The sequence below is a fragment of the Petaurus breviceps genome, unplaced genomic scaffold (genome assembly GCF_028583685.1).
Source record: "Petaurus breviceps papuanus isolate PSGF00001 unplaced genomic scaffold, PetGlider_PUasm1.0 99, whole genome shotgun sequence".
Lineage (NCBI taxonomy): Eukaryota > Metazoa > Chordata > Mammalia > Diprotodontia > Petauridae > Petaurus > Petaurus breviceps.
This window is the reverse complement of record NW_027187465.1, coordinates 16,471,330-16,493,461: the sequence shown is the minus strand read 5'-3', so window position 1 is coordinate 16,493,461 and position 22,132 is coordinate 16,471,330. Positions and strand designations below refer to the sequence as shown.

General features: G+C 40.8%; 1 protein-coding gene across 4 annotated transcripts in view; it reads right to left on the bottom strand.

Annotated features, from left to right (window-relative positions):
- Positions 1–22,132, bottom strand: part of MED13L (mediator complex subunit 13L) — a 428,655-nt gene that overhangs the window by 79,859 nt on the left and 326,664 nt on the right. For all 4 annotated transcript variants that reach the window (XM_069081430.1, XM_069081432.1, XM_069081431.1 and 1 more), the window contains one exon: positions 4,471–4,616. In XM_069081430.1, coding sequence (XP_068937531.1) covers positions 4,471–4,616 — 146 coding nt within the window. The remainder of the gene's footprint in view (positions 1–4,470; positions 4,617–22,132) is intronic.

Here is a 22,132-nt window from a genome sequence, read left to right as displayed (position 1 = left end):
AGCTGAAGCCCATGTCCCATCATGGCATGGAAGCAGCCTTCTAACAGCACCAGTCTGGCAGATTCTTTCAAGATGGAAAGACTGTGATCATGGTCTGGCAATGGATTATATGTATATAACTCAAGCATCAGCAGAGTCAAGGGTGAAGTGGTTTATTACTAGGATGGAGGCAAGGCGTGTTTTTTGGCCAGAACTCTCTAATACTGGACACTAAAGTCACAGGAGGGGCAGTCATGGTGTTGGTGGAGGGGGTATACGCAGGGCCAAGATCCCAGATGTTGGAAGTGAAATGAAATTGGCAATGCATCACAGTTCAAAACAAAGTGTGTAAATGCTATCTTTGTGTTTTCTGAGGTTCCCAAATGACATGCTTACAAAAAATGGAATCTATGCACCAAATAAGCAGTATGACATAAATAAACAATGTGACATGAGAAAGTATGAATGTGCCAATCTGACATCATAATGTGGAATCGTGGTTTTATTGTAAATATTTGTAGGGTCACTGCAAAATACTTATATTTAAAGTGGCATTTTTAGCTGTTAAAATTTCTATGCCATTTTCTTCCAGAATTTAGCTTGGAAGGATTTTTTTTTAAAGGAGTAAGGAAACAAAAATTTGAACAATCAAGCTTAATTTTTTGGCTTCCAGGTAGGCATTTTACATTTCTTAGTAAAAATTTCTGTGGTTTGGTAAAAGCACCCTTTGATTTTGTCTGAATTTGTCCAAGAATCCCAAGGGAGAGGATGGAGTTCCCACACTGCTGTTTCTCAGAAATGGGCACACACCTAGACTGGATTTTTCTCCTGCTACTCTGGAACATAACTAGCGAATGGAAAATGACACTCAAAAAGTAGCAGTAGGGGAGGCTCCCCTGCATTAGCAGTCTGGAAGACCAGGGGCTCTTTTGCAGTTATTGGCAGTGCAATACCTGCCCTAATGAGGTGCTTCCTCCACCGAGTATGTGGTAGATTATTAAGATCTCCACCACTGAGGACTTCTGTGGCTTACAGTATTAGTGACAAACTAGCAAGATTAAACACAGGTGTTCCATAGAGAGCTTAGATGAGGAGTATTATTTTGAAGACTATTTTTCCTGCTTTAGGTAGAGCCCTGAACTGATAGATTCCATTTACTTCCTTGTTGCCTTTCTTTGATTTTGTTTTTTCTTAAAACAGGTAAATGACAGATGTGACCACAATAGTACTTAATGTTCTTATTCAATGAAATACATTTTAAAATCACTTCACTAATTCATAGCATTGCTATGAGAAGCAGGGTAGCACAGTGGATAGACTTGTCTTTGGGGGTTCGAATCCAATTTAGACTATGTGATGGAGCCAGTTCTTGCTCTCCGAAGGCTTCAGACGACTCCTGGGAACTACAGGTCTGAGCTGCCTGATAACTGCAGGCCTATGCTGGTGGAGGGAATTTCCTCACCAGGAATCCCTACACCAATTTAAAATGACAGGTCTAGCCCAATAATATCCCGACAAGCTCTGTTACACCATCTTCAGATTTGCAGTGTTTTAAATGTTATAGTAATTTCTCTATAACACAAACCAAAATCAGTGTGGTGGTGCATGCCACTTGTTCTCTTCATAAGAAAAATTAATTTGGCAGCAGTGGGTGGGGAGCATATGGAGAGCCCTTAAAATAATATTTTATGTTATACTAAAAATGACTTGATCATCTTTAGATCTTAAGGAGATATACATCACCACCTGTCGAGGATGACAGAATTTAAAGCTGAGACAAACCTTCAAGGTCATCTAATTCAATGTTTTTATTTTACAGAAGAAAAACCTGAGGGACAAGATCACATAAATAGTAACTCCCAGTGCCAGAATTCAAGCTCAGGTCCTTTGATGGTGTCCAAAAGCCTAATGGACTGCCATAAGAGGTGATGAGTCATCCCCCACTCCTTGGAAGTGCTAGAGTAACAATGAATATGTATATATTGGTTTACGGTTTTCAAAGCTATTTTGAACTGTTATCTCACTTTATCCTCACAAGAGCCCCAGGAGACAGGTGCTAATATTACCTTCGTTTTACAGATGAAGAAACTAAGGCAAACATAAGTGAAGTGACTGGCTCTGGGTCATACAGACAGTCAGAAGCTGCATCTGAACGCAGGGCTTCAGCATGCCATTCCCAAGCTCTCTTCTAATTTCCAAACGTGATGATGACACACCTTATACACATTTCACTCTACCACCCAGTTTTGTAGAGGGGTAACCTGCACCGAGTGAAACGTTATAGCAGGTGACTTCTAGGTCCCTCTAACTACAGGACTTCATGTTTCTGTGGGACATTAATCAGATGCTCTCTGAGGCCGCCCAGAGGAGGGGACAGAGAGACACAATGAGGCAGAGCCTACGGTTTACTTGCATTAAACTAGTGCACTGGTAAAGAGTTAAGACCCCTGGGCACACACATGCAGGGACCCTGACGCCCATTGGCAGGGGCTACCAGGATAGAACCAGCCAACCCCTTGGGGAGCGCTCACGGAGCAGCCTGCAGAAGAGGGAAGGAGCCTAAATTCAGCTCTGTCTCTAGCTCCTTCTGTGACCTTGGGCAAGTGACTCAACTGTCATCTGGAACAGGATGGGTTGGTTAGGTATCTCACGCACCTTCTAGCTCAAGATCCATGATCCTACAATGTGGCCCAAGTTTTCATTTTGGCAATGATAAATTATAACCAGTCCCTGTGATGATGATCTGTTTCTTCTGTAATTCTGAATTCAACTGGTAGACTTTTCATTAAGCTAAATCAATATGCTTTATAGAATGCCAAGAACTGTTGATCAGATGTTAATTATTCATATGATAGCCTATCATTGTGTCGATGAAAATCTTTTAGCCAATTCTACCAGAATGTTAGATAGAAATTATGCTTTGCCTGATTTTAAGTATATTTCTGCTAAACTTCTTTGGTGATGATATGCCACAAAACTAAAGAAAATGTTGTTCAAAGAGAATTATGAAATAAGAAGATTAAAAACACTGACTCAGAATACATACAGAATACACTCAGAATACAGTGGTACAATATGATTAGGTTAGTCTTTTACAAATATTAAGGCAATGAAAAAAATTTCATTAATTTTCAGTCAAGAAGTTAACTTTTATAATTTAATATGCATTAATCTGGGTTTGGTCTATTAATTCTTTTCAGTTCTTATGAGGAAATAAAACACTGACATTTCCAAAAGGCACCATACACCAGATGGAGCAACTACCATTACTGAAACGAAAAATGCCGAGTTTAATATTAATTGTGCATCATATTACAACCCATCATCACTGATATCAGGTTAACTAACCTGAGAAGCAATAAAATTCTGTATTTAAAGATTTGTCAACTAACTCATTTGATGCAAAGTTATTTTTCTTCTTTGACTATGTAGGAAATGCTCTATTTTCTTCTATAACTATGTCATTTTTTTTTAAAGGCAAGGTCTCCCTTTCTCCCTATTACTTCCAGGCTGGAACCTCACTCTGACCAGCATGGGAACTTTGACCCACTCCACTTCAACCATCCTTAGGCAATCTGGTGGCCTCCTGCACCTGGAGGCTCCTCACATTCTGGCCAGTCTTAGTGTGGGAGAGCAGCTTAGCCCTTAGCTCAGAACTGCCAAGCTCAAGCAGTCACTGAGGCCAGTCTCAGCCTTCCTGATACAGGGCTCACAGGTGTGTCCCTGGCAAAGATACCATTTTAGAGCTGACATTACACATACAACCGAAGGCCACCCAGAACAAATTTCTTATTCGTTGGTCAATAGGCCCTTTTAGGCTGTCTCATATAGTTGTATTGTCTAGGACTGGGGCTGGTGTGGAATAGATGACAGTCCTGCTGTACTGTGATCTGGCCACACCACAGAGGGAACACTGTCCTCCTTCATGGTCACACCTTAGCTGCAAAGTATCTATGGAAGAGGACCAGGATGGGGAAGGGCTTCCAGAGCATGACATGAAGAACTGCTGAAGGAAATGGGGAGGTTGAGAATGGACTTAAAGAATGGTCTCATAGTCAATTTTAGTTATATGAAGAAGGATGATAACTCAAAGAGGCAGAACTACAATATGAGGGAAAACTTTTTAAACATCTGAGCAATAATCCAAAGGAGCTTGTGTCAGGAAGAAATGGGTTTTTCCTCAGGAGAGACTGCCAAGACCACGTGGGTGACCATGTGGGCAGGTTATCAAAGGGATTCTGATTCCGGCCTGGGTTGGATTAGCTGGGCCTTGTTAGCTCTTCCAACTCTGATATGTTGGGATCCCCAGTAGAGGTGGTTTAGCCACAAGTATGACAAGTTTTCCAGGTAAGTGCTGGAGTAAAATGTCTCCTTGTGAAATAACAAACAGGCCAAGATCCACACAATCCACTTACTTAAATCAGGCTTTATCTTTAAGCTCTTCATTAGACAATGTGAATGATGCTTTGGAAGTCATCTTAGCACACTTACCTTGAAATGGTGCAGGGGACGACTGGGCCATATGTATATGCTCTTCATTAATCAGATAAATTGGCTGGTGCTGGGCAATCTCCACACTTGTGCATACATTACTTTCCCCATGAAGAAAAAACGTGAAGGCACAGGACAAATGTTCACTGAAAACACAAAAGAAAATTCTAAATTATCGGTAGGGAACTGGGAGAGGCTCGGAACAGGCAAGCCACAAACAGGAGACAATTTCAATTTCTTTGTTAACTAGTCAGCAGAGTTGGAATTGTGAGAATTTAACGAAATAGCCTATTAGCAAACCAAACAATCATAGGATTTTGAATTTGAAGGGACCTCAGAGATCAGGCGGGGTTCCTGTGGCCCTCAAAGTCCTTGAGTGTGGTCCAAGTTTTACAGAACAAATCCTTTTATCAAGAGGATTTGTTCTGTGAAGTTTGGATTCAGTCAAAGGGCCACACGTGAGGACCTAGAGAACCACACATGGCCTCGAGATCACAGGTGTCCCACCCTTGAATTCTAGTCCAATACTGTCATTCCCTAGAGCAGGAAATAGAGGCCATGAGAGAGAAGTGATTCATTCAAAGTTAAAGATGAAATAAGGAAAAGAAGCAGGATGTGACCCCAGGTACTATGACTCCAAGTACAGACTGCTCTCTAGCTGTCCATGTGATTCTTATTTTAAAAATGTTTGAATATGCTTCAAATATTTATTTGTTGCCTCTCCAGCCTCTGTAAATGAAAGTCACCATAAATTTTGGTAGCAAGATCTGACATTGGTTTTAGACAAAGTAACTGGGTCTGCAGACAATGAAAAAATAAGCTTTATTCATGCTCAGTCCATCTCAATAACAGCGGTCACAGCCTCAGGATTTCAAGTATTCCTTTATCGCATATTTATTTAACACCTATTATGTGCACAGCCCTATGGAAGACAGTATTTAATTACCGGCTAAATGCCATACACAATCAATATGGTTCCTATGCTATTTAATATTTGCAATCTGCTTTTCCTAATCACATATTTTAAAAGCAAGCTACTTCTCTTATGTTTCATGTAATTAGGTGAGCATTATTAGCCTTGAACCGTCTTTACCCAGAGAGACACATAACGTCAGAACTGTACTGCTGGGTTTAGCCTCCCAGGAACAGCACGATCCAAAAGAACAACACCAGAAACAGAAATTCCTCTCCAAATCAGAGAAGTCCATCACCATACTGAAAAGATCAGCACTAAGATACTCACTCCAAATCTAGAAATTATCAGGAGTTATTTTTACTTTACTGTAAAACAATCTTCGCATGATTGGAAAAGTTTACATTTGTTTAAGCCTAACTGCTTCTTTTCTAATGCTGCAAATTTCAACAAAAACAGCAAAACTCTCATTCTACAGCTCCATGCAGGTACCAATGTAATCTGGCATGGGACGACACCCCTCCCCTTAGAGAAACCGTTTTGTTTTACTTGATTATGAAGTCTCAACAAGAACTGACTGCCTGACAACTGAGGATTTAGAACAGCTACTAAATGCTATACACTAAGTTACAAGGGGAAACAGGAGAATTCTATGGAGCTCTCTGGCTCTGATGATCAAAAGCAGGCTGGAGAAGAGGCCAGTACCCTGAAAACTACAGAGCAAGGACAAGAACAGAGACAAAAGCAAAGCTGCTTCTCTTCCCTTGAAACATGTGGCCCTTTCTCCAGAAGATGGCGTCTCATGAAAATATAATTCCATTGTTTTTATAGCAGTGTGATGAGTTTGAGCTATGCTGGCTATGCTGTCTGGCTAGGTTCACAGTCATTTAACATGCATTAATATGCTAGGTAATGAGGATACACAAACAAAAAGTAGGCCTGCCTTCAGGAAGCTTAGCTGTTAATGGTTCGAAACAACACCTACACAAGCAAGTAAATACAAAATAGACAAAAAATCATTTTGGGGAGGGAGCAGGGTACTCACAATGCCAAGGGGGGTGGGGGGGGGGGGGGGGAGAGCAGCCATCAGAAAAGGAAGATCTCATAAAGGAGATGGCACTTAACTAGGCTTTGAAAGAAACTAAGGATTCTAAGAGGCTGAGGTGAGAAAGGAGGGCAGTCCAGGGGTGTGGGGGGGGAGGGGAAGGGAGGGGCGGGGAGGACAGCAAAGGCACTGGGATGAGAGATGGAAATGGAATGTTATGTAAAGGGAACATCAAAGCAGTTTGGTTGCTTATAATGAAGTGTATGAAGAACATACAATGAACCTTGAAAACAGCATAAGAGCCAGACTGCAATGGGTATAAATGAGTACACCCTCACTATTTCCAGAGTAATAAGGAGAACATTCTACAGAGAAGGAGTACATGGCCAAATTTCACCAACTCGGGACTTTCCAGCTACATCCCCTAGCTAGAGGCAGCCACCAGAAGCAAGTGACAGGGATTCCTGGGAATTTTGCTTTCCAAAAAGGTTGTGTTTTATCCCAAGGACTTTGTCCCTAGTAGACAGAGGGGCAGGTAAGTGATATAAATTGGAATCAAAAGGCCTCAGCTCAGACTCACCTTTTGCTATTACTGGCTGTGGAGTCACCAAATCTCTCTGGATCTTAAATTTTCCTAATCTGTAATATGGGACTGAAAAACTTGTAGTGCCTGAGGTACTCTCGGTGTTATCATAGATTAGGGGACAGCCTGGAATACCAAACTAGGAAGAGTGGTTCCAGATTCAGTCTTCCCTATTCTCATTCCCTAAGGCAAAAATGTGGGAAGTAGGTGTGACTGCTGAATCATTAGTCAAATTAAGAGTGATGGCTCAAGCTTTTAAGGAGAGAAACACCATGGCTAGAATGCCTAGCACCACTGGACAGAATGCAGCACAAGATGGGAGGTGGAAGAGAGATGGTGAAGTCAGCAAGTTTTTTGTGGGTAGTAGTAATTATGGAGGATGAACACAAGGATGTCCTCTGAGGTCCTGAACACGGGTGAAAGAGGGTAGGATTTACAGAGTTTTTCTATGGACCAAATGGTATCAGAAGTTGGGAGGCAGGGAGCCAGCTAGGACCTGGGTCAAGGTTCAGCACTGGTGCTTAATTTTGCCAGGGAGAAAGGTGAGGGGAACAGGCAACTCACTGATATCCATACTCTTTCCAACCCCCAAAAAGCTTTGGCCTCTCCTGTGGTTCCTCCTCTAATATTTTGACTCAGGGGTTTTCAAGTGTCCCTGGGGCCTCTTCATTTATTGGGCTGGGGAGGCTACTGTATTCCTTACAATAGGGAAAACACTTAGAAAAGACTAAAGCATATAAGTATCAGTTATTATTACTAAATAGCTGAAATCAGAACCGCTGTGAACTGTGGTGGAATCTGTGTAGTGGAGGAATGCAGGATGGGAAATCCAACTGGCAACTGGCTTTCCAAGTTTGGCAATCTAGTGCTAGGCAGCCATCCTGGAGAAGTGCAAGATCTGAGGTAGGGTTTGGTACTCTGGTTCCAAAATGGAACCAGGAATAATTATTGGGTCACACAGAATCTAAGATTAAAAAATAAAAGTATATCATACACACACACACACACACACACACACACACTCTTATGAATCATTTTTCTTTCAAAGGGATCGTGTGTAAGGGGTGCTTCCAAAGGCAGAAACAACAACTAAAGCCCATACTTCACACCACGTTTAGGATGAGCATAAGGAAAAAGATCCCCAGGAAGATAACGGTAGTTTATATACTGACATCTGATTTTAAAGATGATGAGGTGGTAGAGAAATTCTATAAAGAATATCCACAGAGGTTCTTCATAAAACTTGCCAAAATAAATCAACTCTACGGTTCCTTTAGGCTCTCAAACAATGACCTTATGAACATACAGCTTAATTTTCTGAGGCTTCACTGAAACGGGGATTATTGGGAAGGACAGCCAAAAACACTGGAAAACACAGCATCAAAAAATGAAAAAAGTGAAAGGCTTGTAGACCTACCTTATCAATGCCCTATGCCTCTACATCATGAATAATTTCTTCAAGAAGAAAGGCAGATGGGACCAGACACAGGACATCACACAAATGATGTATGTTGACTACATCTTAAGAGACAGAAAATGGCTGGTTACTGATAGAGGAGTCATTTTAATATGAGTGAAGTGAGGAATCAGACCAACATAGTAAAGAATCAAATCAAGAACTAGCATGAAGAACACAATGCAGGATATAACGCACAGCTAAAACAATTCCTGAAGACACAGACCTTGGCACAGACTGCCACAATTCCCAAAGGAAATTTAAGGAAAATGACACAACAACGAGCTCCAAAAGCTAAGAAGCCGCAGCATCTGTTGCAGCAAGCACCCCAGCTTCCCCCTGGTGGCTGCCAACACAGGTTCTTAGATCTGCTTTTCTAAAGAAAAGCAACTCAAAATGGGTTAACAATCTTGCTTTAATCAATCGAATATATCATTTACCTTGTTCAAGGGAAAAAGTCAGCACTCCAAACTTCAGAGTATATATACAGAAGTTATAAAGCAAAAGTTACAAGAAAACAGAAAAACATATCAAGCAGACAGGCCTCCAACTGTCTGACCATTACATCCATACCTAGTCAGTCTCCAGAGAGGGAAACATCAACATCTGGGTTTTTCAAAGCTGGGGGCTCTCAACAGCTGCCCAGAGTCTCGTCTGGTCAAATCACACAGCACTTCTCAAAGTGAGCCCCAAAACAACGCCTCCCATCAGGATTTATATAGCCTTCTCCGGGCTCAGAGAATGTCACAACCCTCTTGACTCCCTGCCTAATCACAAAGTATCTCCTGAAAATCAAGCCTCCCACCACAGGCTCTAGGTGCTCTTAAGCCTAGGGGCAGGGAAGATCTTAAAAATATACATTCCTTTAACAGCATCCAGCAAAGGTTTGGCTTCCTTGAAGTCCCAGTTCAAACCCCACTTTCTACAGGAAACCTTTCCCAATTATCCTGAATTCTAGTGTCTTCCCACTGCTGGGTGGGTGGGTGTTTCTCGACAATGTATATGCACATGGCTATCAGCATGTCATCTCTCATTAAACTGTAGGCTCCCTGAGAGCTGGGACTGTCTTTTGCTCCTTCCGTTGTATTCTCAGTATTTCATACAACATACAGTGTGCACTTAATAAATGCTTACTGACTGGCTCTTTCTTGCTAAGCAGAGAGAGCAGCCAAGGAAAATATTCAAGTAGACTATAAAAAGCCATTTTCAAAACCTTACTGAGGAAAAGAGTGGAAGATGATGCAGAGCAGTATTGTCTTATAAAAAAAGCAGGGAGTGGTGGAAGGGAAAATGTGTTTCCAGAAAGCTGGGTGATAAATTCTAAACGGTTTATTCTGAGCACACTTAAGGATGAAACTGGAAAGATGACAACAGATGAAAAATGGAAAAGATCTGTTGAAAACATTAACATCACCACCATCATAGCCAGCACTCACACGTGCTTTAAGGTTTACAAATCACTTCTATCCTTAATAACCTTGGGAGACAGGTGCTTTTACCCTCTTTTTACAGCTGAGGAAACTGAGACAGATACAGTAACCAGACTTAGCCAGGATCATCCAATGTCTGAGACTGAATTTAACCTGCAGTCCTCCTGACTCTAGGCCCAGTACTCTACACACTGTGTCACCTAGCTGCTACTACAACTCTGTCCAACAATCACAATGGAAGAACCATGTGTGGATTCTAATCCTGTCTGAAGAAATAGAAATAAAACTAAAGAGAGCAAAAATGTGAAAAGAAGAATGACCAGACCAAGCAGACACCAATGCTTGTTTGGAGACAACAGAATTCTGATGATATTGAGGGACTGGTTTTCAAGAAGTCAGAAAGAGGAAAGATTTGGAATGATAAGAAAAAAATGACAGCTATTACTATAAAAAAAGGCAATTGAGAACAAATGAATAACTACAAACTAGGCTCTTCCCATATTTTTAAAAGCCTTTTTAATAATAGTTTAGATAGATTTTCAATGGCATGGTTGGTGAAGGAGTAAGAAAGAAACGGGCAGACTTTGACAAGTGACCCTGCACAGCAGAACAGCCAGACACAGCCAGTGTACTGACCATCCAAAAGGCACAGAGAATGCAAGACACTGGACTTGGTGTGTGTGGGAACTGACAAAGCCACCACACTGGCTGAGCAAAATGACACCCCCGGGGAAGTATCTCACATGCTTATGTTAACATCATAAAGGATTATTTCAGACAGAAGGGATAATGTGATTTGACAACCCTTTGATTATCAATATCAAGTGAGGCAAAAAACGAGGAGACGTATATTTGTCAAAGATGTCAGCCAACGTCATGGAAGATGTCAACCCGTTTAGTGGTAAAGAGCCCACCAAAAAGGAGCAGAGGAGTCAAGCAAAGGCTCTTCCTTTCTTTTAAAATATTGGGGGCCACAGAATGCTTAAGGCAGTGGAGAGAGACAGAGCTAGAAGTGCCTGCTAAAGAAGGGGCCTAGAAATGGGCAGGAGACCAAAGACACAAGGTAGATTACTTTTAGTAAGGAGCAGGGATGTCTTTTCTTCTCTAATCAGCTCCAAGGAGGACAAAGAGCATGATGAGGCTGAGGAGTTTTAAGGAACAAAAGTAGCTGAAAGGGCTCACTTTGGGCAGGTCCCTCAATAAAGTGAAAGAGGAAGTCATCTGCTTTAAGTGTAAGGCCATGAGCTTTTTAGAAACTTTCTACCAAATGAAGAATCCTTTTGCAACATCACTGAATCACTCATATATTTATCATTTTAGATATTTAAATGCTGTCTTCTTAAAGTAGAGAATACTGGTAATTAAGTAGTTTTTAATTTTTTTTCACAATTTTTATACTATCTAAAGAGTTACCCAGCAAGTACTTTGTGGTATTTTCACAAATTACACACAAGGGTCTCACTTTTCTGTCTGAACCTTACCCAATTTGCTGGTGAACTGCCATGTGAACATCTGACACTATTAAGAGAGTGTCAGAAGCATATGTAGGTCACTTTAATTTTTTTTTTAACGTAACATAACAGGGAAGCAAAACCAGATTGCTTTCTCACTTGAAAAAAAGTGAGGGGGGAATCCCAGATAAATTTACAGAGATTTAATGTGCCCTGCAGAATTCTTGTTCAGCCATTTCAATAGTGTCTGACTCTTCATGAACTTATTTGGGGTTTTCTTGGCAAAGATACTGGAATGATTTGCCATTTTCTTCTCCAGCTCATTTTCCAGATGAGGAAACTGAGACAAATTGGGTGAAGTGACTTGCCCAGGGCCACACAGCTAGTTAAGTGTCTGAGGCCTAATTTGAACTTTATCCACTATGGCATCACCTAACTGCCCCACCATGAACAAGAAGCTCTTCTAACTGTTCTAAGGGCTCTGTTTCAAATGCATTCTCCAAATTGTCCATACTTGATTTTAAAAGCACAGATGTTTTCTAAAAGAGAAATAATGATTGAGTCTATGAAAAGCTCCAGTGTCTAGTTAACTAGACTGAGGAAACTACAAGGTGAAAATGTAAGTGAGGATACAGTGAAAGCTCCACCAATCCTGAAGAATTTGATGGATTAATTGGATATTGGGCATTGAAAGGTGATAAGCAAACAAGCAACTAACTTGTAATGAAATGACCTTCTGGAGAACGGATCTTAAAAACAAGTAACAATTCAATTCAAATTCAAAACAGAAGAGAAAAGGAAACTGTAACAAGACACAAATCTTCCAGGAAAATGGTCACTATTCCTACCTTAGGTGCCAGTGCAAAGAAAAGGAAAGATGCCACCACCTTTCGGGAGCATTCAGACTAATTCCACAAAAAAAAAAAAAAAAAAAAAACATTCTGAACTCAAGTAAATGAATTCCCTAGCTAAAGGAATGTTTAAGTGATGAACTATACAATGAAAAGCACACCCAGAAAATATCTTTCTGTCCTTTGTCAACTAAAGAAAGAATGTAACAAGGAAACCATATACTCTTAATACCTATCATCTCACTACTGATTTTGGTCATTCAGTCATGAAACATTTATTAAGTGTCTACTGTATGTGAGGTACTATATTAAGTGCCAGGGGTATACAGAAAGGAAAAAGAGAGAGTTCTTGTTCTCAAAGAGCTCACAGGTTGCTAGAGGGATGAACCGTGGAGTTAGGAAGACCTGAGTTCAAATTTGACCAACGACAATTATTAGCTGTGTGACCCTGGGAAAAATCACCTAACTTCTCTCTGTCTCAGTTTCCTTAACTGAAAAATAAGGATAACAGTCTCCATCTCAGGATCAGATGAGATACCGTGTTTCCCCGATAATAAGACACTGTCTTATTATTTTTTTGGAAAGAAAAACACCAGAGGGCTTATTTTCAGGGGAGAGCTTATGTTGTCCTGCCTCAGCTCTCCTCCGCGGCACTGCTCTCAATGGCGCCAGCAACCAAATCACTGGGGAAGAACAGGATGACGTGCTCACTGCTGCAGCTCTGATTAGATGCAGCTCGGAGCACGGCGTGCGTTTCACCCGGGGGGGGGCACGGTGCATACAGAGGGTACCGTAATGTAGCGTGTAGCGCAGGGGATCACCTTCACTACAGTAGCAATCTCAATAGGGCTTATTTTCGGGGGAGGGCTTATTTTAGAGGAATCTCACACAGTAGGGGGAGGGCTTATTTTCGGGATAGGTCTTATTATCGGGGAAACACGGTATTTGCAAAACCCTTAGCACAGTATCTGTCACAAAGTAGGTGCTTTAAAAAATACTTATTTCTTCCTTTTCTCCCTCACAGTCTAATTTGAGAGACAAGCACTAATAAGCTACATGTAGGACAAATTCGAGATAACCAACATATGAAAGGCACTAGCCTAGATCAGAATAGGTTTCCTGAAAACAGCAGACATGAGGAGGGAGACAATTCCAAGAAGGGGGACAAGAAGTGAAAATGCAGACAGAGTTGGGAGCCCCTGGAATTTCCAGAATAGGGGGCTACATGGTCAAACCTAAACTTTAGAAAAATCACTTTGGCATCTGAGCAGAGAATGGATTGGAGTGGGGAGAGACTTACGGCAGGCAGACCCACCTTCAGATTGGATATGGAGGGCTAGGTGTATGTGACAGAGAATGAGAAGCTAAAGGTAACAATGAGGTAACCAGCCTGTGGGACAAACCAGGATTCAGTCTTTTCTTCCCCATAACCTCTCCTGCTGTCAAGGGGGTCACTATCCCAGTCACCCAGGCTTACTTCAGTCATCCTCCAAATCTCACCCTTGCTTACTTACAATCAGCTGCTAAATCTGGTTTCTAGCTCTCTGGCACCTCTCCCATATCTACTGTTCCCTCCCTGCCATTCATACCTGAACCATATGTTCAGGTGGTCATTACCTCTCAATGAACTACTGTAATAGTAGCCATTTTGGTCAACCTGACCCAAGTCTCTCTCCACTCTAATCTCAAATGATATTCCTAAAACATAGATCTGATCATGGAGGTCCCTACCACCACCACTTCACAAATACCAGAATCTCCCTATTGCCTTAGAGATCAAATCTAAGCTCCTCTATTGGGCCTTTAAAGCCCTTCCCATATGGCCCCTTCCTACTTTTCCAATCCTACTTTACCCCCCACAGATATCTCTATCTTCCTCCTCAGAATCTTTACACTGGCTGCTGCTCATCCTTGGAATGTCTCTCACTTCCACTTTTTGACACCCTTCAAGACTGAGCTCAATCATCCTTCTCTTTACGAACTTTTCCTGGTCCCCCAGGCTGTGCCGTGCTTCTTAAACTATGAGCCATGACTCCATATGAGGTTGAGAAAAATCTGGCAACAATAAAAGGTTTCTGAACATGCAATGACCAAAAATTAATTTAAATCAAATGCATTATGAATCTGAGGTGTTTCTGAAGGCAGGGCTTGCTCATGTTGCAGCTGCAACTTCATTGTAGCCCAGCTTCTGAAGACAAAGCATGTATACTTTGCACCAGACATGACCTCAGACCACACAATGCTGCTGCCTAAAGGAGAAGAGGGGTCTCCAGAGGAAAAAGTTTAAGAAGCCCCATGCTAGGGCACTCCTCCCCAAACTACCCTATATTCATTAGACACCTAATGAACATCTACTTGTATGTGAACAAGTTGTCTTCCCCCATTAGCATGTGAATTCCTGATTCTCATTTGTCTTTGTATCACTGGCACTTAGCTTAGTTGTTGGCACTTCATAAATCTTGGTGCAATGTGAATTATTTTTATGACAGTGGGAAACAACCTGAATTGGTAAAGAAATCTGTGATGAAAAATCAGGCAACTTCAGGTACGCCACTTTCTCTGTTTTGGAACTCAATTATCTTATCTTTATCAAGGAGTTGGGATATATTACTAAGGTTTATTCGAGATCTAAAGCATAATGATAAAGGCATAAAGGCAAAACTTGGGACCTCCTCCCAAACAAAATCAACTTTTTTAAAAGCACAAGACTGGAAAGACTGTATAGATGTCAATGTCTGAAGATTGGGGGAAGGGTGGTTCGAGAGAACTGGAACCCAATGAATAAACATAACTCAAAGCAGCTTTGACCACAGTGGAGGAAGCATGGCTTTCCAGAATAGGGAGGTGACAAGCCCACAGTTCTCTACTGGTATGGGGTGGGATTGGGGGGGAAGAGAAGACTCTTGAGCAGAAACTCTCTTGATCAAAAGAAGCTGACTTCTGCACTAAAATGTCATATTCAGTGCCTGGGACACCGAAGGGTTAGGTGATGCTCAGGGTGACACAGGCTCTGTGAGTCAGAGGCTACACAGGAATACAGGTTTTCCACCTAATGTGCCACACTGCTTGTCTCTGGAAATTGTGTATACATCGCAAAGACAGAGAGATAGTCAGATAACTAGACAGACAGAAACACAGAAAGAGATATTTATGCATATTATATACACACAGAGCAGTTGCTTAATAAATGCTTACTGTTTTGAATTGAATTGAACATGGCAGAAACATCTAACTTTCTAGGATTTTACATTGGAATCTAGCAACACAAAGGCATCCCTCTCACAAGCCTGGGGAATTTAATTAATGAGCCCAGCCATAGGTTTTGAGGTCAAGCTCCCTCCTCATGCAATCACTTCTATGGAATCAAATGAATTTAAAGAAATTGATTAAAGTAAGAATAAGAGTGACACTCAAGTGAGGTAAGTGTATAGCTTAGACACAAAGAAACTGTTATAGCTAGTCCAATGGGAGTCCGACGCAATAGGAAAATTGGGGGATAGTACAGAATAAGCCTTGTTATGAATGAGTATCAGGAAAAAGGATTATAAATAGCATTCTGACTGTTTTTCTTTATTTCTTTATTTTGCACAATATATTTGCTCACTGTTCACTAAAAGATTTATTATACCTATAAATTCCCATGTGTTAGTCTTTATTTTATTGCCTTTTGCTACTAGCTTGAATACAAACTGGCGATTTAATAAAATTTAATGGGGGGAAAGGGGAACACATTTGCTTTCATTCAGCCCCAAGACCTTATTAACCTTACTCCCAACTACCAGTCTGCAAAAAGGATTCCAGCAATTTTTACTCATTTATATGATCTGGAGAGATATGATTAATTTTTCTCTGGATAGAAAAAAAATAGCTGTTTCTGATGACTTTAATTGATTAAATTGGTTCCTCTTTCGAGCCAATAAGTAAGAGGAAGTGAAATGTACGGTAAATTTGCTAAAACGTACTTGCTGTTGAACTTGTGACTGGTCTACTGGCAGCAGTTAAGACTATAATTCTCTGAGATAAAACAAGAAATCTCAGTGATTTTCCTAGGTGGTCATTTAGACACCCAAAAAGAATCGCTCTTTTCTGTGTAAAAAAAAAAAAAAAAAAAAGCAATGTTTAAAAAAAGCACTCCTGAAGTCTGATGTGTTACTCACAACTAAACTGCTTCTACTTGGTCAAACACCTTTGTGGAGCTGCTGTCAAAAGAAGGCATCATAGGATTATGGAATTTAGAGTGGGAAGAGACCTCGAAGAATATCCAAAGGGCTTCAAGGTGAAAAAGGTGACAAGGAGTCTGGAGGGGCAGGAAGAAATGGGGGCAAGGAGTGGAAGACCTCAGGAGCGTGAGAGGCGGCTTCATGACTGCTCTAAAGAAAGACCAGGTTTTCCTTTCTTGGCAGATTTTGGAAGTTAAGAAGATCATATCTGAGATCAGGATTGGAGCTTCTGAACCATGAACTAAAATATAAAAATGACAGCTAATGGCTATGGATACATTCTATGTAATAAGAACCAGAAAGAATTTATTTTCCTGGTGTCTTGTACATATCTAAGTAAAAGATTATAAACTAAAAAGGAAGATGGGATAAAACTGATGCCCACAGATCCACTAAGCCAGGAACCACTGAAAAAACTGACAAACTAGTTAGAAGAATAAATAGCAGGGATACCCAGAAATTCCCAGGAGAAAAAATTGCCAAAAAATAAACCTGGAATACAACCCATGGCCTCAGGCACCTATATACAAATGTACAAGGTAACAAGCACAGTGATTTAGCAAGCCAAATACAAGGAGGCAAGTTTAATAAGATTGGTATCACTGAAGAACCGAGACTAGAATACAGTTCTAGAAGGGCATACTCAACTGCATCTATGATCTCCTCAATTGGGAAATGACCTCCAAAGGTGCAGAATAAAGTCTATATTATCCATGGCTCCCTGTAGACTTGCCACCCAATGTCCTAGAAGCCTTCCTTCATTTCTTCTGCACTCCAGGAGTACCAGTGGGAACACTCTAGCTTTCCACCTGCCACTCTCTCATGTTAGCCACTGGCCATTTCTCTTTATATCATATAATTCCTTAAAAAAAAAAAAAATATTACTCTTTTCTGAGACTGGGTCTCCTTATCTCACCCAGGCTGGAGTATGTGGGACCCTCACAGGACTGGTCTCATTCTATTTGGCCTGGGAGCTTTGACCTTTTTGTTCCATCTTCCAAAATGGAGCCAGTTCACCTCTCCTTTGGCAGCTGGGTGGTTCTCTGCTCTGGGGGGCTCACCCAAGCAACGCTAAACTCAGGGTAGATACCCAACTGGCTGAGCCCACTGCAGCTCAGAGCTGCTGAGCTCAAGAGACCTAGCAGCCTCTGCCTCCCAGACACTGGCAGGTGCTGCCACACTGAGCTTTATTCTTATTTTTCAAAGGTCATCACTGGCCCTGTGCTATAGCCACTTCACACCCATCAACTGTCTTCCAACTGTCCTTTGTGTGTGATAGTCACCTTTAGTTCTTTGAAGACAGATATATTCCATCTTTTGCCATCATATGAGAACTCTGGTAAAATGTCAGTATTAAAAAAGATGGGAGTCTTGAGGTCATTAAAAGAGCTGTATAATTTCCCAAAAAGCAATTTGGTTCACTTTCTCCCTCTTGTTCATCTCTGGCTCGGCTCACAGTTCACACATACCGTGTGTCCCAGAGCTACATTCTGATGTACTACCATTTGTCCATCCATATACATGTTGTAATCTGGAAATAAATACCCATTCAAAAGAATAGGCAGAGAAAAAATGGTTGTGGTGAAGAGTGTGTGTGTGTATGTATGTGTGTGAATATGAACTCAAGTAAGGCCATTCCAAAATGGAGGGTAAAGAATGGGTAGTGGTACACTGTGCTAGAGAGTATCTGAGTATAGATCCATGGAAGTAAGGAAAGGAACAATGTTTACTATAAAGTATACTTTACAGTATAGAATATACTATAAACATCCTGAACGGAAACAGATGAAGACTTAGAAAAACAAAAACATATACTAGATTTGCAGAGTAGACTTCAATGGGTCCAGAGTAAAAACACTCTAGTGGTCTAAAATTCCACAGAAATTGGTCCAGAAGGAACAGGATGCTCTCAAGAACAACCAAGGACAAAAAAAGATTCATGGAAAGGCTTAAACTGATGCAAAGTGAAGGAAGCAGAGACAAGAAAACAATGTGCACAATGCACAATACTCAGGCACAACACAGAAAAAAAGGGATATTGCACAATTACAGATAACTGTTTACCCAAAATGAGATATGAGAAGACCTCTCCTCTTACTCCTCTGAAGAGGGAGCTCAAGAATATGAAACACAGCCTATTATCAGATTTTTTTTTCTATTTTGACCAGTATTGCTGATTTTGTCCCTTCTTTTTCTTTAAAAAAAATGTTACATGGAAAAGTTATTTAAGATAGCAGTAGGGCAAGATACAAACAAAAAATATCAGCAGAAATGTATTTTTTTTAAAGACCATGTCTAGAGGAAAGAAACAAGAGAATAATGAGAGTGTGGCATAGTTCTATAAGAACTACATCAGGTACACCAAAAGCTGAGCATAAGTTGAGGATGCCAAGAACAAGAAAAGAGGCTATTTTTCTAAGTTATATTCAGGACAGGAAGAGGCTCTAAAAAGAGTGGAATGGATGAGACGGGCAATGGACTACTGAGAGGAAGTAGAACTACACAAATCTTGTTTTAATCCTATTTTCTCTGCCAAGGAAAATGACTTTTGGACTGGCAAAAACAGAACAGAAACGGATAATGTAGGAATATCATCCAAAGACATCAGCTGCTGTCATTGATGAGTACAAGTTACCTGGACCAGATGACCCACTTCCTACGGTAATCAAAGAATTAGTAGACAGGATTATTAAGTCAATGTCATTGATCTTTGAAAGATCTGAGGTATTCAAGAGAAGTACTACAGGATGGGAGATTTATTATGAAATTTCTAAAAATGAAGAGAATGGAGTCTCGGCCTATAGGCCAGTGAATTTAACTTTAATTGGTAGCAAAATTCTAGAATATAGTCTTAAAGAGATAGTAAGTGACCACCAAGCACAGGTCATATCAGATGGAACATATTCTTTTGCAACAAAATTACTAGAGAAATAGATAATGGGAATGCTTCAGATTCAGTATTGCTATGGCCCCAAACTCTCCACATCAGATTTCTTAGGGTTTCTAAAATTCCTAAGGCTTCTATGCAGGAGGCTGCCTCTGCTCTAACTAAACACATTCCACCCTTGCCTGACGTTAAGGGAGACCTTTCCATGCCCCATGCTTGCACAGCCAGGGCCTTTTTGAACAATTCCCTTAATCTCCCTTCCTAGGATATTGCAGATTAGAAATCAGTCATTTAAGTCATAATTAGATCTAAAATCTCCCTCCCAACTTCAATTCATTGTCCTCGGTTTACTGTAGTGAGCTGTCCTGTTACACAGATCTATCCATTCCTCATGCTATCTTTTAATTGTAAAGTAACTCTCCCCAGGAGGGAAGGAAACAAGCATTTATTAGGTGCCTACTTCATACCAGGCACTGCAAAAAGGTTTGGAGGCATTGGAAACCATAGTGAAGCTACTGAAGAGGCCTAGGAAGAGTAAGGTGGAGGGGGACTGTGATCAGAGATAAGAAGTGTGCTATTTATGATAATAAAAGCAGAACTGTTACCAGTGACGGTGACATCAAATGTATGACCGACCATCCTTGCACAGGAACATGTTCGGAAGAGGGTCACAGGATGTCTACTGAAGTTCCCAAATGAGGGGCAAAGGCTAGCACACAGAAGAGAAATGTGAACAGATTCTCAACTCCTTGAGAAAGTAGGGAGAATGAGGGCAGCTAGGTGGCGCAATGAATAGAGAGAGCACGGGCACTGGAGTCAGGAGGACCTCAGTTCAAATCCAGCATCAGACACTTGACACACTTACTAGCTGTGTGAGTTTGGTTAAGTCACTTAAACACAACTGCCCTCCAAAAAAAAAAAAAATTAAAAAAAAAGAGAATCTTCATTTGGGGCCACCAGTTGGCACAGTAAGAGTGGCCACCCCAGAGTCAGGAGACCTGGGATCAGTTCCAGTCTCAGATAATTGGCACCCACACAAAAATAACTGTCCATGTAACCTTGAGCAAGTTACTCAACCCCGACTGCTAAGGAAGGAAGGAAGGAGGGAGGAAGGGAAGGAGGGAGGGAGGGAAGGAGGGAGGGAGGAAGGAAGGAAGGAAGGAAGGAAGGAAGGAAGGAAGGGAAGAAGGGAGAAGAGAACGACCTGGATTTTAGGAGATAAATGTGACTAGAATTTCTACCAGACAATGAATGTGGATGGAGTGAACTTCAAAGTAGGAAAGCAAGGTTCCTGAGTAATTCATGTAAAAGAGGGTCATTCTGGAAGTGGGTATGAGGTGAAGGGAGTACAGCTTCTCTGGGCCCAAGGTGTTGTGGATGGTTTGACATTAGGCACAGCTAGTACTAGAGATGATGGACAAGGAATGTATAGGTAGGTGGCATGTAATTATATGGCAATGTCGCACCCAGCTGCTTCCCTACTGAGCTACCATGGGCTCAACTGTGTGTGTGTATGTACACACATGCTTTCTCGCTCTCTGTAATCTCCCTCTTTTACTCCAGGACTGCACTGCCTAATGGATTTTTCCATGTGGATATTCTCTAAGTATATCAAAGGCAATGTATGCAAATTCATTTTTTTCAAAAGATATACTTCCTTCAAATGCTTCTACTTCTCAAAAGTCATACTTCTAATCATCCAAGTTTTATGATTTGAGTTCTCCCTGATGTCCTTATCTACTCATTTTATTCATTCCATCTTCTAAATATTCATTCGTTTCTTAAGTCATGTTAATTCTACCACATCACCTATCTTGAATTCATCCAATTCCCTCAACTGATAATTTCTAACCTAAGTCAGCCCCTCCTTACCTATCCCCTGGACTGTCACAATAGGCCCTATGCTGGTTTCCCTTCTTCTGCTTTTTCTTCCTAAATCCATCTATTGCGAAAATGATATTCCTAAACAAAGATTTGACCATGTCATGCCCATAAATCAAAACCTTCAGCACAGTATTCATTTGCACAGCACACATCCTAAAAAGTGGAATGATAAAGAGATCAAATATTCTTTGGACAAGGATGACATTCAAATTCATGAATTCTATTTTTGAAGATCTAAGAGAAAGGTGGAAAAGACACTCAACTACAAAAGATTATCATTGTTTCTCTCACCAGAAGTGTCAGTTTGGTGACTGAAGAAAGTTGGTGGCAAAGAATAAGGTGGAACTAGGAAGAATAGGGACAGGAAAAGAAGAAAATTAAGCCCAGAAACCATGTTGTTCTTAGGCCTCCTTGCAGTAGTGTCTCAGCAGGTCTCCTCCGTCCCATGACCTCCACAAATCCTGTCCAAGCTCAATTATATGACAGAATAGAAAAGAGGTATCAGAGGCTGAGAGAGATGCACAAGATTACAGAGGACTAGAGAAAGCATAGGAATAATAGTAAGAAACATGTTTACAGTAAGAAAATCATAAAAAGACAACATCAAATAACCACCGTAAGACTGTAAGAACATAGGATAACTCTACCAAACACCAAAACTGACCTTGATGTTAGATTGTGAAACAATAATCTAAGGATTGTGTATAGAGTTTTAAGAAAAACTTTATCAAATAGAAAACCTAAATGCCACACTTCAGAAAACTACATAGGCAAAGTGCCTAGAAACATTGAAAGCAAATGACAAAGCATAACTTGAGAGATTCTAAAAACAGAAAAAAAAATTGAAATACAGCATGAAACAACAAAATCTGTTGACAGCTGGAAAACAAAAAGTTCACATTAGAAGGTCAATAAATTAGAACAGAAGCTTGCTCCTTGTTT